Source organism: Zootoca vivipara, chromosome 8 (assembly GCF_963506605.1).
Source record: "Zootoca vivipara chromosome 8, rZooViv1.1, whole genome shotgun sequence".
NCBI classification, from domain to species: Eukaryota; Metazoa; Chordata; class Lepidosauria; order Squamata; family Lacertidae; genus Zootoca; species Zootoca vivipara.
This window is the reverse complement of record NC_083283.1, coordinates 21639302-21652395: the sequence shown is the minus strand read 5'-3', so window position 1 is coordinate 21652395 and position 13094 is coordinate 21639302. Positions and strand designations below refer to the sequence as shown.

The 13094-nt window shown below is 40.6% G+C and overlaps 1 protein-coding gene across 5 annotated transcripts in view; it reads right to left on the bottom strand.

The window, feature by feature from the left end:
- Window positions 1–2297: 2297 nt before the first annotated feature.
- Window positions 2298–13094, bottom strand: part of UBR5 (ubiquitin protein ligase E3 component n-recognin 5) — a 69076-nt gene continuing 58279 nt past the window's right edge. For 4 of the 5 annotated variants that reach the window (XM_035126422.2, XM_035126424.2, XM_035126423.2 and 1 more), the window contains exons 45-59: window positions 12640–12857; window positions 12082–12202; window positions 11904–12002; window positions 11421–11664; window positions 10466–10580; window positions 9640–9784; window positions 9076–9206; window positions 8633–8693; window positions 8119–8294; window positions 7799–7883; window positions 6881–7036; window positions 6537–6650; window positions 4655–4799; window positions 3954–4039; window positions 2298–2947 (exon numbers count right to left, since the gene is read on the bottom strand). In XM_035126422.2, the coding sequence (XP_034982313.1) occupies window positions 2735–2947; window positions 3954–4039; window positions 4655–4799; window positions 6537–6650; window positions 6881–7036; window positions 7799–7883; window positions 8119–8294; window positions 8633–8693; window positions 9076–9206; window positions 9640–9784; window positions 10466–10580; window positions 11421–11664; window positions 11904–12002; window positions 12082–12202; window positions 12640–12857 (2109 nt within the window). In that variant the 3' untranslated portion in view covers window positions 2298–2734. The remainder of the gene's footprint in view (window positions 2948–3953; window positions 4040–4654; window positions 4800–6536; window positions 6651–6880; window positions 7037–7798; window positions 7884–8118; window positions 8295–8632; window positions 8694–9075; window positions 9207–9639; window positions 9785–10465; window positions 10581–11420; window positions 11665–11903; window positions 12003–12081; window positions 12203–12639; window positions 12858–13094) is intronic. The other variant, XM_035126425.2, reaches the window with a different exon arrangement.

The window sequence follows — 13094 nt, the reverse complement described above, 5'->3', positions numbered from 1 at the left end:
TGGCCTTGTGGATGATGGTGACAGACAACCCCTTCCCTACCCCTTGGCACCATCTTCTGGTAGAAGACCAAGAACCTAAGCAGGCCAAAGTGACTCATACATGATAATTTCCAAGCCAATGGGCTCAATAACTACCAGGGAAACAGGCTTAAGAAGAAACCCATTTCCATTTTTTAAATCTGGGAGCATTAGTATCAGCTTTCAAACCAGCACTGTGTGTTGCAATACACAATCGGAGAAACCACATCTACACTTCTAGCTTCAAAGAACTAAAGTTTTCCTATTGCTTTGCTTTTCCTTTTACTCTATACCACATATTTAAAAGAAACTAACTTAAGCCAGACAGCAATGTGGTGTAGAATTTTAATAAACATTTCTTATGAAAAGCTTGATATTGTTCAAATATACAGAGAAAAGCTATTTATATAGCTACATATACATCTTGAGTCAATGACTACAGCATAAATCATTCTAGCTTTCCCCTTCGGTTAGAGTATCAGCAAAGTGTTGTCTACATGTATATATTTTCTTTTTAGGCTACTATATCGGGCTTGTTGACTGTGTAGTTTTATCCTGCTGTGATTGTTGTAAAACAGCTATGTTATATACATAATTTATACATATAACATATGGATATGCTATATATACACAGGTTATATATAACAATACTTTACAATATACACAGCCTTTCATAAGAGGGCTCTGGAAGAGATTAACCTTATTAAGCCTCAACACCTCAGTGAGGTAGGTAGCTATCATTATTTTACAGAATGTGAGTAAGAGGCCCAGAGACATTAAGTAACTTGCCATAAAAGCCAGTAGCAGATTCAGGAATAGAATCCAAAACTTTATATCCACTGAATACATCACCAGAAACTCCATCCTTATCCCTCAAAGGGCTGTCACGGGGGAAACTAGTTAGTTCATCAATACATGCAGAAAAAAATATTATTTTTAAAAAGCACCTGCAGTTATTCCCTAACTATACAAGTCTGGCACAGTCACCTTTAAGAGAACAGTCTTCAGAGTCTACTGCATGGAGGTCAGAGATGTGCTCTAGCGAGCTTTCCCCAAGGCCTGTCAGAGTTAGATTTCCTATAGAAGGCAGCCACTCTATTTTTAAGCTAAGGCAGAAAGGGGCTTGAATGCTGTGGTTAAGGGTGAGTGGGGGAGAGGAGTAGTTTTCCACTTTGGTAGAAATTTAAGCAAATTTGCAGCGATGTGCTGTTCTCTCCCCACCCACCCCCCAGCCAAGAACCACAGGGACAGGGGAACAACTGAAGCTACCAATCATAATGGAAAGAGGTTTTATGTCTAGTACGAGATGGTGAGCAAGCAACAACACAGAGCCTCCCCCTTTCATACATCACTTAAGAACTAAACAAAACGGGACCCTAGCGTACTGAAATACAATAGGACTCTCTCCCCTTCATTGTAAAAATGTTTAATTAAAAAAAAAAGCAAGCACTCAGCGCACCACAATACATTTGGCAAACTTTTCTTTGTGCTGATTGAACAAAAACTACATTACGCCTCCATCTTATACAGCCTGGTGAAAACGAGAGCTTGCCAGGGCAGGGCAGTTCTGCTAACTGTAAAATGTGGGCTGAACTCCTTCCATTTCGACTGAAGATGAGGGTGAGTTTTATTCACTTATGAAATTTAGAGTGGCTTTGTGAATGACTGTGGTGTGTGGTGATAACTAGGATTATGCAGGCTATATAAATAAAAACTATTGTTTCTTCAGTATGACTTTGTACTTTTGTCTGTAATTTATTAAAAACTGTAACAAGATACTTAAAAAAGGCTAGATACAAAAGTAGTTAAGCTGCTCACGAACATTAAATTTCTTCAAAATGTACCTTCAAATAATCATGATCTTATAAACATTTTACAGTTACCAGGTAGTGCCTAGGCTGAAATTTTAAACAGTCTGAGACACAGCAGAACAAGTGTCCAGGTTGGAGTTGGAAGTGGAACAACCTTCTGACTGACTGCTTGAGGAAAGAGGGATACAAAAATGTTGATTGTGAACGATTAAATACTGTGCATTGGCTTCCTTGTTATGTACAAAAAGATCCTCACTAAGGTATACAGATTACATGCAAAACATTAGTGGTGTTATTTGTGTGCCAGAGTCCAATGCAAAGAGACAAAACTTGCAATGGCAGTGGTTTTTGTAAGCAAACTTGAATGATTTCAACTCTTAGCTCTAACTGGCAAGAACTTTTTACAAGTTCAATATACATGATGCACAACTGCAGCCAACCACAAAATTAAACACCTTTTTTTTAAAAAAAAAAAAAGTTAAAATAAAACACAGAACATACTTCATCTTTTATTTTGAAATTCCCTACTCCCTCTATACAAGAACCTTTGCTGAAGCACTTTCCACAAAGGCAGCAGTGAATTTTCTTAGAACATTTTACATATTCCTTCCCCACCCTCCCCCGGCAAAAAGCTAAATCACAGTGTAATTTATATTGTTCTGCTGTCATCTTTGGCTGGGGTTGGCCAGGAAGCCGGCAACTAGCAAATGGTTACAGTCCAACATTGCTAGTGCTCCTTCGGCCCCTTGGGTTGCAAACTTAGTACAGGAATGTTGCATTTAGTCATTGCAATACCAGCAGGGAGAGTATGACAGCATTAACTTTCATAAACTTTTATAGACAAATGGAAAATCTACAAAAAAACTAGCTATTAATATTACACAGCAATACACACTTTTTTTACTCTACACAAAACCAAAATTTTTGGTCTTAATGGCGAGTAGCAACTTCTGCTTGAGAATCTGTTTAGAAGAATACAGAGGGACATAAAGGCGAGAAATACAAGTGTTCGCTGTAGGAAGGTGTTGGTCATCTGGCGGCCTTATTGTGATGGATGGCATGGGCTGAAATCCTTCTTCGCTAGCGGGCAAGGATGGGCTAGACGTCCAGAAATAAACCTAAGGTGCAAATAAACATTGATCTGTTAATGATCTGGGGAGAGGGAAACTCACATGCCAATTTTATATTTCAGTGGCGTGCGGTGAACTTTATCGTATTGGGACAGTTAGGGCCAGAAGCGCCAGCTTGCAAGGGTGATTGGGGGGGGGGGAACGTTGCATGCATGATGTCCTGACGTCAAACACGTGAACATTGGTGGGCTTTGGGAATGTGGAGGAAGGAATATTGGACCCCATCAGAGCATTGTGCCTCCCTCCCTAAGCCAGGCAGAAGCTTCCTGGGCTTTGGGAAGCAGGCGCCAGGTTTAAATACTTTAATACTTTAATTTACTGGGAACATTTAAGGCACTAGCCTAGTCCCCCATGTCCATACATCATTGTTACTAACGTTACATCCCTTTATGCCAAAATCCTGTAGATTCAAACAATATTTAAGGTGCTATCTGTCAGCACCATCTTTGATTATTTGTTTTTCCACAAATAATGGAGCTCTATGGTAGAGAAAATAATTAACACAGAGCTTGAAGTGGTTAATAATCAGTAACGGAAACCTACAATGCTCAAATAACAAATGTGAAGCATTTCAGAAAATGACCATCTCATTATTAGTTTTATGAGAGTAACTAAAATTAATCTACCCAAGATTCTCATTGTCCAGTCTTTTAAAGAACTCAAATGCTGAAATCAGAACTAATGCCCAAGGGGAAATGTTACTGATTTTCTTTTTTACGGCAGACTCTGTATTATATTGCAGCCTGATTTTGATACTCCCCCCTCAGTTTCAAAAGAGGTTTGAAATGTACCAGGAGGAACCAATCTTGAAGAGACTCCAAATCCCAAACTCCTGAGTGACTGAACTTGCTCTTTGGGCCCAGGAGGAAATGAGACCATACTGTGGTAGTTAAAATAAGAAACTCTTTTTCTCCTGAATGTGCAGTCATCTAGCACCAACAGGGATTAACAAATCCCATATTTTGACACACACACCCCAAAAAAGAATACTTACTAGATCTTGCCTTTCAGTCATACTCATCTTCTCAACTATGGACCAAAACCAACGTTTGAATTGCAAAAGCTTTTCAGCGTTTTCTCCTGTTCAAAAATGAAATAAATTAACAGAAGAGCAGGCAGATAATAACATTTAGTTGTGGATATCACATAGTGAACTTAATGGAAATACTCTGGTTGTGCAAATAGCAACAACCGTGAATTAAAATGCCAATAAGAGCAGACAGAGGGATCCAAGGACATGGTTTCACTAGACTACTTTTAGTATGCAAGTAATAGTTTATATTAAAAAGGTCTGAAGAGACTGGTGTGAAGGAGAAACGGATGGGCCATCTGCACTGTGATTTTTGTAGATCTGCAAAAATCTCCAAGTACAATGGAGAGACACAAAGCTGGAGCAAACCAACCCGTTCTGCTAGCACTCTGAGCAAGGACTCCCACTAGGGCAACAGGGCTTATTCTCCCTCTTCATTCCCCCAAAACGCATTCTGGAGGGCCGAAAGAACCCCTAGATCAGCATGAGGCAGGAGGAGAGGGGAGATCATTCTATCAGGCAAACTCAAATGCTTGCTCACATTGAATTTCCCCCATAGTCTGCATGCTTCAGGAAACATTACATTTGTCTAACCAATATGAAAAAAGCAGTATTGAGCAATATTACTGCTGCACGACTAAAAGATTACACAAAGAATTTCATACCTGATTCATCATTGAAGGACGTAAAGCTGATTAGCATTTGCACATTTACTTCACCACAGCCATTTACGAGAAGCCTGAAATCTTCTGCTGTCAAGTCTTCTAATGAATTCTTTGGAAGTACATCCAGCAGACCTTTCCTCATTGCCTGAAAAAGCCGCAATAATTTTAATTTTAACACTACCATGAACTGCATGTTGGCTGGTTACTACACAACTAGATGGAAAGAACGACTGGCAGATAAATCTGTTTGTCATGGCAAGAGAGCTATTGTCCTCTGGCAAGCATTATGAAGGGAGCCCTGCACTTGGAAGATGGAGCTCGGTGACAGGGTTGTACTGGGCTGAGTTGAGGACAAGAACTGGGAACTTGACATGACCTCATGTAGAGGGACAGAGCAAGGTCAGGAACAAGAAGAGAGGCAGGATCTTGGGATTGCGGCAAACAAAGTTCTACTCAAGAGTATTGAAGCTGCTGGCCAAAGTAAGCAATGCCCCTTAATATTCCAAGTATTACTAACATTGGCTCCAACCCTTGGTGTTTACAAGTTTTGGCCTGGCTATTAAGGTCAGCCAACATTTGTGGACACCCAATTTCTAGCATGTTGAGTTTTAGCAGGAGTCCCATTTGTTCCTCATGGCGTGGGTTTGTGGGATGTAAAGGTGCAGTCAAGTGCAACATTCCGACAGAGGACTAATGGCCTCCATGTTATAACTGGTTGCTGTGACAACCAGTCTGTCTAGTAATTTTGAAAGATAGTAACTGCTGAGTTCCTCCCTCTGGTATAGTTTATTTACTTGTTTTGTAACCTAAGCCTGCCTTCAGGTAAAGGTGAAGGGACCCCTGACCATTAGGTCCAGTCGTGACCGACTCTGGGGTTGCGGCGCTCATCTCGCATTATTGGCCGAGGGAGCTGGTGTATAGCTTCCAGGTCATGTGGCCAGCATTACAAAGCCGCTTCTGGAGAACCAGAGCAGCACACGCAAACGCCGTTTACCTTCCTGCTGTAGTGGTACCTATTTATCTACTTGTACTTTGACGTGCTTTCGAACTGCTAGGTTGGCAGGAGCTGGGACCAAGCAACAGAAGTTCACCCCGTCGCAGGCATTCGAACCGCCGACCTGATCGGCAAGCCCTAGGCTCTGTGGTTTAACTCACAGCACCACTCGTGTCCCCTGCCTTCAGGTACAGTTTTGTAAACCTGAATGAATCCGAGAGTAAAATAGTTTTTTATTAACGTGTGTGTGTATTCTTTAAGAGGGATTCAAAGGGATTTTGAACCAGGAAGGCATCTTTATTAGTAGAACTCAGACGAGTCAGCAACAAGCTGATTGCTGCATAAACTTATAAAGGGGATTGTTTAACTCTGCTAAAGTAAACCTTCACACAGTATTTACTTCTGCATAGGAATCACAGGCCAATAAGGCAGCCCCTTCACCACCCAGAAAGTTATTATAATGAGAAACATCAAGTGAGATACTTTTCATCTCAAGGTATTGATACAAAATTTCTACTTCTTTTTCCTGATTGAATGGCCAAACGAACTAAAAAGTCAACTTGCACCAGCTGTCAGAAGTGACAGCCAGGAAAAAAAACACCCGGCCTCCTTCCTCCAGAAGGGGAGAAACTAGAAGAGCAGATCATAAGGCAGAGCAGCACTTCCTGTGCTATTTGTAAATTTCACAGGAGCCTTACAATCCTGCAGGTGAGCAGAAGAAACCCTCCTGGCAACCATTGTTTGCTCGGTTTCAGGGACTGCACAGAAATTGTGATGTATCGATTCAAAGACACAGTTCAATGCAAATTATCCAATGTAAGAAAACATCAAAATAAGCCAATGCCTTTCAACCATACTACTTTCAGAGAAGCATGTCACATTACTTACGTGTAGAGGCTGTTCTGCAACTACTAACATTCTGTGCTCTGCGTATTTTCGGACGTATTCATAAACGTTTTGAGGAGTGACTGGTATATTTACACCATTGGAGATAAGTTCAACCTAGGAAAATATTGTGAAACAGAAGGGTGGTTTTTTAAAAATTAAATAAAAAATCCAACTTGTTAAAATACTTACAAATACGTCCCATAATGGAAACCTATTCCAAGCGGAAATTTCCTCAGCCATATGTTTTGTTAAACTGGCCACTAATATTACAGAAGCATCCATCCATTTCCAATTAATAGCAAAAAGGGGTGACTGGTCTGAGTAACAGTGTAACTGCTGTTTACCTGTCCTCCGCCTTCCTCTTTGCACAGGTCTATTGCAAATGCTAAGTCCATTGCTGCAAAAACAGCATCAGCATCTGTACTTTGGGAAGCGAGGATAAGTTGCCGCAAACTCTCATACATTACCGGATCGAAAAAAGCAAAATCATGCCAGTTAACCTGAAATTAAAATGCACATGTAAAACATCACTTTTAGTTTTATTGTCGGCTCACCAAGACAGCTACTCTACTGAGCAGTTTTGCTGTTTAGAACTTCAAAAAGCATTACAAATATTGTGGCCATACCAAGCAAGTTAGTCAGGAGAAGCGTTATGTCCAAATCTTCTGTTCTTTCATAAGGAAACAAAAGTGCCTAGTTCAGACATAACATTCCTCCCTTCTTGCACACCTAACCTTGGCACTGGTTTCCTGGCTTGCTCTAAATTACAGTTACTACTTATGTGCATGCCAGGAAACGTTTTTGAATACAAGCCACAATAACAGGATAAGCCTAGAGGGCACCATAAGGGAGGGAGGGCCCAGTGCTTTCTCTCACGTTATGCCATGTCTGATTTGGGCCTATGTCTCCGTTCAAACTTACATCTGTTTTTAAGAAAGGTTAACGATCTGAAACACCATTTGAAATAGGTTTGTACATCACAGTTTTTCCTGAGCGGCCCTGGAGGTGGCTAGAAAGTACAATTTCCTAATGCTCAAAGAAGCCTGAACAAACATGGAACTCTGGAGGGAGCTCCCATTTTTCTGGTGGGAAAAGTACACAGCAGAGGGAGAAAGAATCATTGCTTTAAATGGAAGGTCGGGTGACATAGCGGCAATATCCAATTAACCAAGCTCTACATTTTAAACCAAGCACCACAATTTTAATCAAATAACACTGCAGCCCTATAATTAACTATTCTTATGATTTATATGCAAGTTTACCTTTCTGCCAAGAAGAACTTTTATTACGTGTCGATTTAACGTGATGGGGCAAAGTTCATTCTGTAGCAAGCATAAACCTAGAATTCTGAAAAAACACACATATCAGAACAAGAAGAGAAAAAGTGATGAAGAAACAAAGTCAAAAGAAGAGCACCTAAGCAAACGAAATCAATTACGGGTATATTTTCAAAGTCTAGCTGAAATCATTGTAAACCTGGTGCTGAATTGCAAAATCTTACATCTTTTGTGACTGTTACTTTTATATACTTTCTAGTATTTTTCACACAAAGCGATGCACACAAAGCTAGAGAATATTTTACCTGCCAATATTTCTGAAACAATTTAGTCTGGCTTCTGTATTTTTGCCAGGCCTTGGTGTATAAAAGCCACGCTTTCCAGGTTGATAGAACAGCGGTGCATTGTCGTCACCATCATCTGTATCATCTAATTCCATGTCTACCACACTGCGACTGGAACCATGACGTTTTCTGTTTTCCTTTTAAAAAAAAAGAGAGAGAGAGAAGTAAAAAAAGGGGTTGGGGTCTTTTTTTTCTGCACACTAATGAGGACTGAAATATTCTTCACTGATACAAGTTGTTTGTCAAAACCACATCCAAGAAAAACAAGGGAATTAAACAAATGGTAAAGTTAATGGAATTGCACACGTAGTTGTAATTTTATTTGTAATCCCTTTAAAGCAAAAAGTTAAAATAAAATTTAGTTTCACCACCACAGTACTAGACTGAAGGAATCTTTCCCTCTTGCAAACAGTCCAACATTTTCCATCCAGATAATAGTAAACTAATAAAGGCACTGTTAAAACATATGTCTTACTTGTACTTTATCTGAAGAATCCAACAAGCCAAGGTCTAGGATACTGTCAGCTCCGTTTTCCCTTTTGAACAGAATGAAAGAAAAATATTTAACCAGAGTCAATGTCATTGCTTTAAAATTCAGTTTAAATGCTATTGTAACATAGTAAAATAAATCACTCTTTTTTTTTGTCCTTCCAAGAAATATGAAAAGAAAAAGCGGGCACAGATGGATTTCACTAGCTGCTAAATGATCTGCCTTCCTTTCTTTCTCAATATTCTGAATACCCAACAAATAGTTTTCCAGTGGGAAAACAAAGAAAAACAAGCACAAAACCACAGGAATTCTGTAGAGGAGCTACAATGTACAAAAGATCTAATTCAGTTTTTCCCCTGTGACAGCTCAAAGCCAGGTGCAATCTGAAAAAGTTTTCCCTTAAGGATTTATCCCTAACACTAGTTTACCTTCCATGTGCAATAATGAGTTCCATAGCTTCATCCACTCTCGCTCGAAGGGAATCTTCACTGGCGAGCAACAGAAGCAGCTGAGCAGGAGACAATTCCAACAGCATGCCAGTGATCTTGCTTGCGAAAGCCTGGAAACGAGAAATTAATATCTTACATTCCAATTTCCCCCTAGTCTTCTCCATCTGCTTGGAAATTACAGATTCGGGAAACTTCAGCTGCCCTGGATTCAGCCCCCTGCTGTAACTGGTGCTTGTGGGCTTTTGCATTTATTTAACGGGAGGCAGAAGCTCTGGGTATGGATCCTGTTACATATATAGCTGCTGCTCCACCACAATCCATCTTGAAGCCCTATGCCTAGGGGAGTACAGGATCCTTAACGGGCCCCTACAACTACAAAGAATTGCAAGCCTAAGGCAAAACTCTTTGTATTCTTCAGCTTATTCACCAACATGTAAAGTATGTGAAGACACACCCAATTTTTAAGTGGAATACTGTACAGTACAATATTAAGAAACAAGAATGATTTTCACCACAGTAGACAGAAGAGAACATTAGCCTTACAGGTTGCATTGCTTGTACACGGGGATAAAGTCTTTCACCCAGGGCCTGCCGATGTGCTGGAAGAGGATCAGGGTCATCACTGGGATTCCCTTCTGATGCGGGTCGAAAAGGTCTGGTATCAATGGAGAGTTGCCTTCTAAAGTCCCTTAAAAACAACAGCAATTCATCAGAAATTGTCTTTGCTCTCCGAAAGGTCCACATCAAATGCACTACAGGGTATGCTCCTGCTGCGCTAAACACATCCTTCCCCACCTTTTGTTTTGTGTCCCAGTAAAGTGGCAGGTAGGGACGTGGGTGGCGCTGTGGTCTAAACCAGAGAGCCTAGGGCTTGCCGATCAGAAGGTTGGCAGTTCAAATCCCCGCGATGGGGTGAGCTCCCGTTGTTCAGTCCCAGCTCCTGCCCACCTAGCAGTTCAAAAGCACATCAAAGTGCAAGTAGATAAATAAGTACTGCTCCGGCAGGAGGGTAAATGGCGTTTCCGTGCACTGCTCTGGTTCGCCAGAAGTGGCTTAGTCATGCTGGCCACATGTCCCAGAAGCTGTCTGCGGACAAACGCCGGCACTGTCGGCCTAGGGAGCGAGATGAGCACCATAACCCCAGAGTCATCCACAACTGGACCTAATGGTCAGGGGTACCTTTACCTTTACCTAAAGTGGCAGGTGCTTCCTAGTTAATTCTTTTGCTCACTTTTGAATCCCTGTTTCTGAGGACCATTTAATTTAGAGATTTATTTTCTGCCTTTCAATGAAATTCCTGGTGAGAATGAGCTTTATTATTCCAAATCTTCTCCTGATTTGAAGTTAACTTCAAAAGAAAGCTACTTACCTATCCCTGTCCCTCCGAGAACCAGTTCGCAAGCCGCTGCTGTTCCTTCTCATTTCTCTTTCACGCTCCCTTTCCCGATCCCTCTCCCCTCTGTTTCGTAATCTCTGCATGAGACCTTAAAGGGGCAAGACATACTTATGGTTTGTAAACAACGCTCACTTTTGCAACAATGCTCACTTATAAATACTATGAAAGATCATGAACCTGTGGAAACCAAGGCTGAGGGAGAAGAACACAAAATTTAGCTTGGAATCACAATTCCAAATTAAGATTTAAAGACATATATAAATCAGGCTTGTTCACCAAGTTCTATTCTACCACCACACAATATTGGAAGTTTACCTTAAAAAATTTGAAGAAGGGTTAAAATGTAACCCTTCACTGGCTGAAGCCTCAAAAAACCAAGCCAAGTACATGTAACTAAAATAAAATCCATTTGCTTTCCCTGTTAGTCCTGCCTGTTACTTTCCCTTTCTTTAGTTGACTCCCCTTTGATGAAGTTTAGCATATAGACTCAAGTTTCGCATACATACTCAAGGCAGGAATCTGTTATCTTGTATTCTATGGGAATAATATGGAACCAAGGAAGAATTCTGGCAGTCTGACAATTCTTCCTGTTCCCACCCACACACCCAATGTTCTCTTAGTGCATCTGCAGGCATCTTTATTTCATGCTAAAATGTTCTACACTATGTTTAAATGAAGGACTGATGGAGAATACAGATTTTCCCATCAGAACTCTGCATTGTGACCATCTTAAGTGCACAAACTTGTGCTGAGTGCAAAATTCAGCATCCTCAGTTTTACTGTTAAATAAGCAGATGTGCCCCCCCCCCATAATGATTTGAAAGCCTGAGGATAATGCAGAACCCTGAATAATTTCTTGCCCCTTATCCTGCTTCACTGTTCCAAGTCTTCAATGTTATACATAACACATTTATTACAATATACTTACTTGTATGTGTCCCTTTGTTGGCATTCTGAATACAGTCCAGATTTGGCAGCTTCTCGTTTGACAAAAAAGCTTGTGCAATGGCAGTGTAAAAGCTTCTTGCTACACCACTGCCTTCTCCTGGTTCATCCTTAAACGTGACCTTTACCCTGTGGACAGCCATTGGAGTTGTAGCACATCGGCGACCAAAATGATTGTTGAGCTGCCTCATCGTCTGCTGAATTAGAAGATCTCTGTCCCGATCAACCTAGAAAACACATTATGAGAACACTGTAAAGAACAGACAAGCTAAAGAATGAAAATATGATATATAGCCACACTAGCACCCAAAAACATCCTTCAGCTGCAGCATACACAGCGATGGCTGGGCCACCCTTTTACATCCTAATTTACTGAGGTAAGTAATTACAAGAGCAACAGGATATCCAAAACTGTTCATCTTTTAAATCTAGCTAAACTCAAAAAGATAGCACTAAAGCTTCTTACCTCTAGTGTTAAATCTCTAGATTGTTGGTTTCTCAGTTTTTCCATTTCTCGGCGGAATTTAGATTCTTTTACTTCAAACCCACCTAATTCAGTCAAAATCTACAAAGAGAAACAATGTATTAGTAAAAGGAAAGGCCTACAAAACAATCTAGCAGTCTTCATTCAAGAAGATACATACCGATCCTGGTTCCGCTCCTACATCTTCCATGAACACTCTTCCAAATAACTCTAGGGAAAGCCGCCAACGTCCAAGCAGCATATCATGAGAAATAACCATCCCCATAAAACTGCACTGTGGCCTGGTAGACAAAAATTAAAAAATAACCAGGAGAAGAGAGATTACTTTTATATACTAAACATGTGAAAATTAGGATTGTGTTGTGTTCAATTGCTGCCAAACAGCTCAAAGTTTCTAACAGGAAGAGGCAAGTGACAATCTCTCTGCAGTTTCCATCAAGGATTATCTTGATCACAAGCACATGAATTAAATAGCGTGGTAACATACAAAGAAAAGTGGAACTTGCCAAAACAATGCAAATACCAAATAGCAATGGTAATTGCAAAAATCAAATAAGAACCAAGATGGAAACCCTGTGTTCACAACACAGCCATTTCCTCGCTCATTTTCCTGCTGCTGTTGCCTATCCCAAGCAGTCATATGTGGCAACTCTCCTGGCTATGCAGTATTGAGGACAATGGAGTAAAAGTAAAGGTGTTGTTTCGTAAGTAATGGTACCTGAAGGATGTCAGAGGTGGACCTTCACTTTCGGTCAGTCCAATCTCTGCCAGTAAACTGCTCTTCAGCTGTGCTGCAAGATCATGAGCTGAAGGGCCTGGCTTAGAACTCTCCGATTCTTCAGATGGCACATTTTGTTCTTCTTCCTTCTTCTGCCGATTCTGCATGCTCATAACATTTTTTAAATTTGCTGCATAAGACATTTTGGTTGGAAGAACCTAAACGAAAGGGCAATGAAACAGGTTTGTAAAACACTGTAGGGTATTTTCATGCTCTAGACTAATCTGCAATACTATTTTGGTACAGTCTGCATATCATCATTACCCATTGTCAACTTTATCATGAAATCGCTGATCTTGGCTTCTTCACTCTATCCCACCAACAAGCAGGAGAAACAAACCTGGCATTATGTCCCAACCAGGGACTCTGGTTTGTTTTACTCAACCAAATGCAAT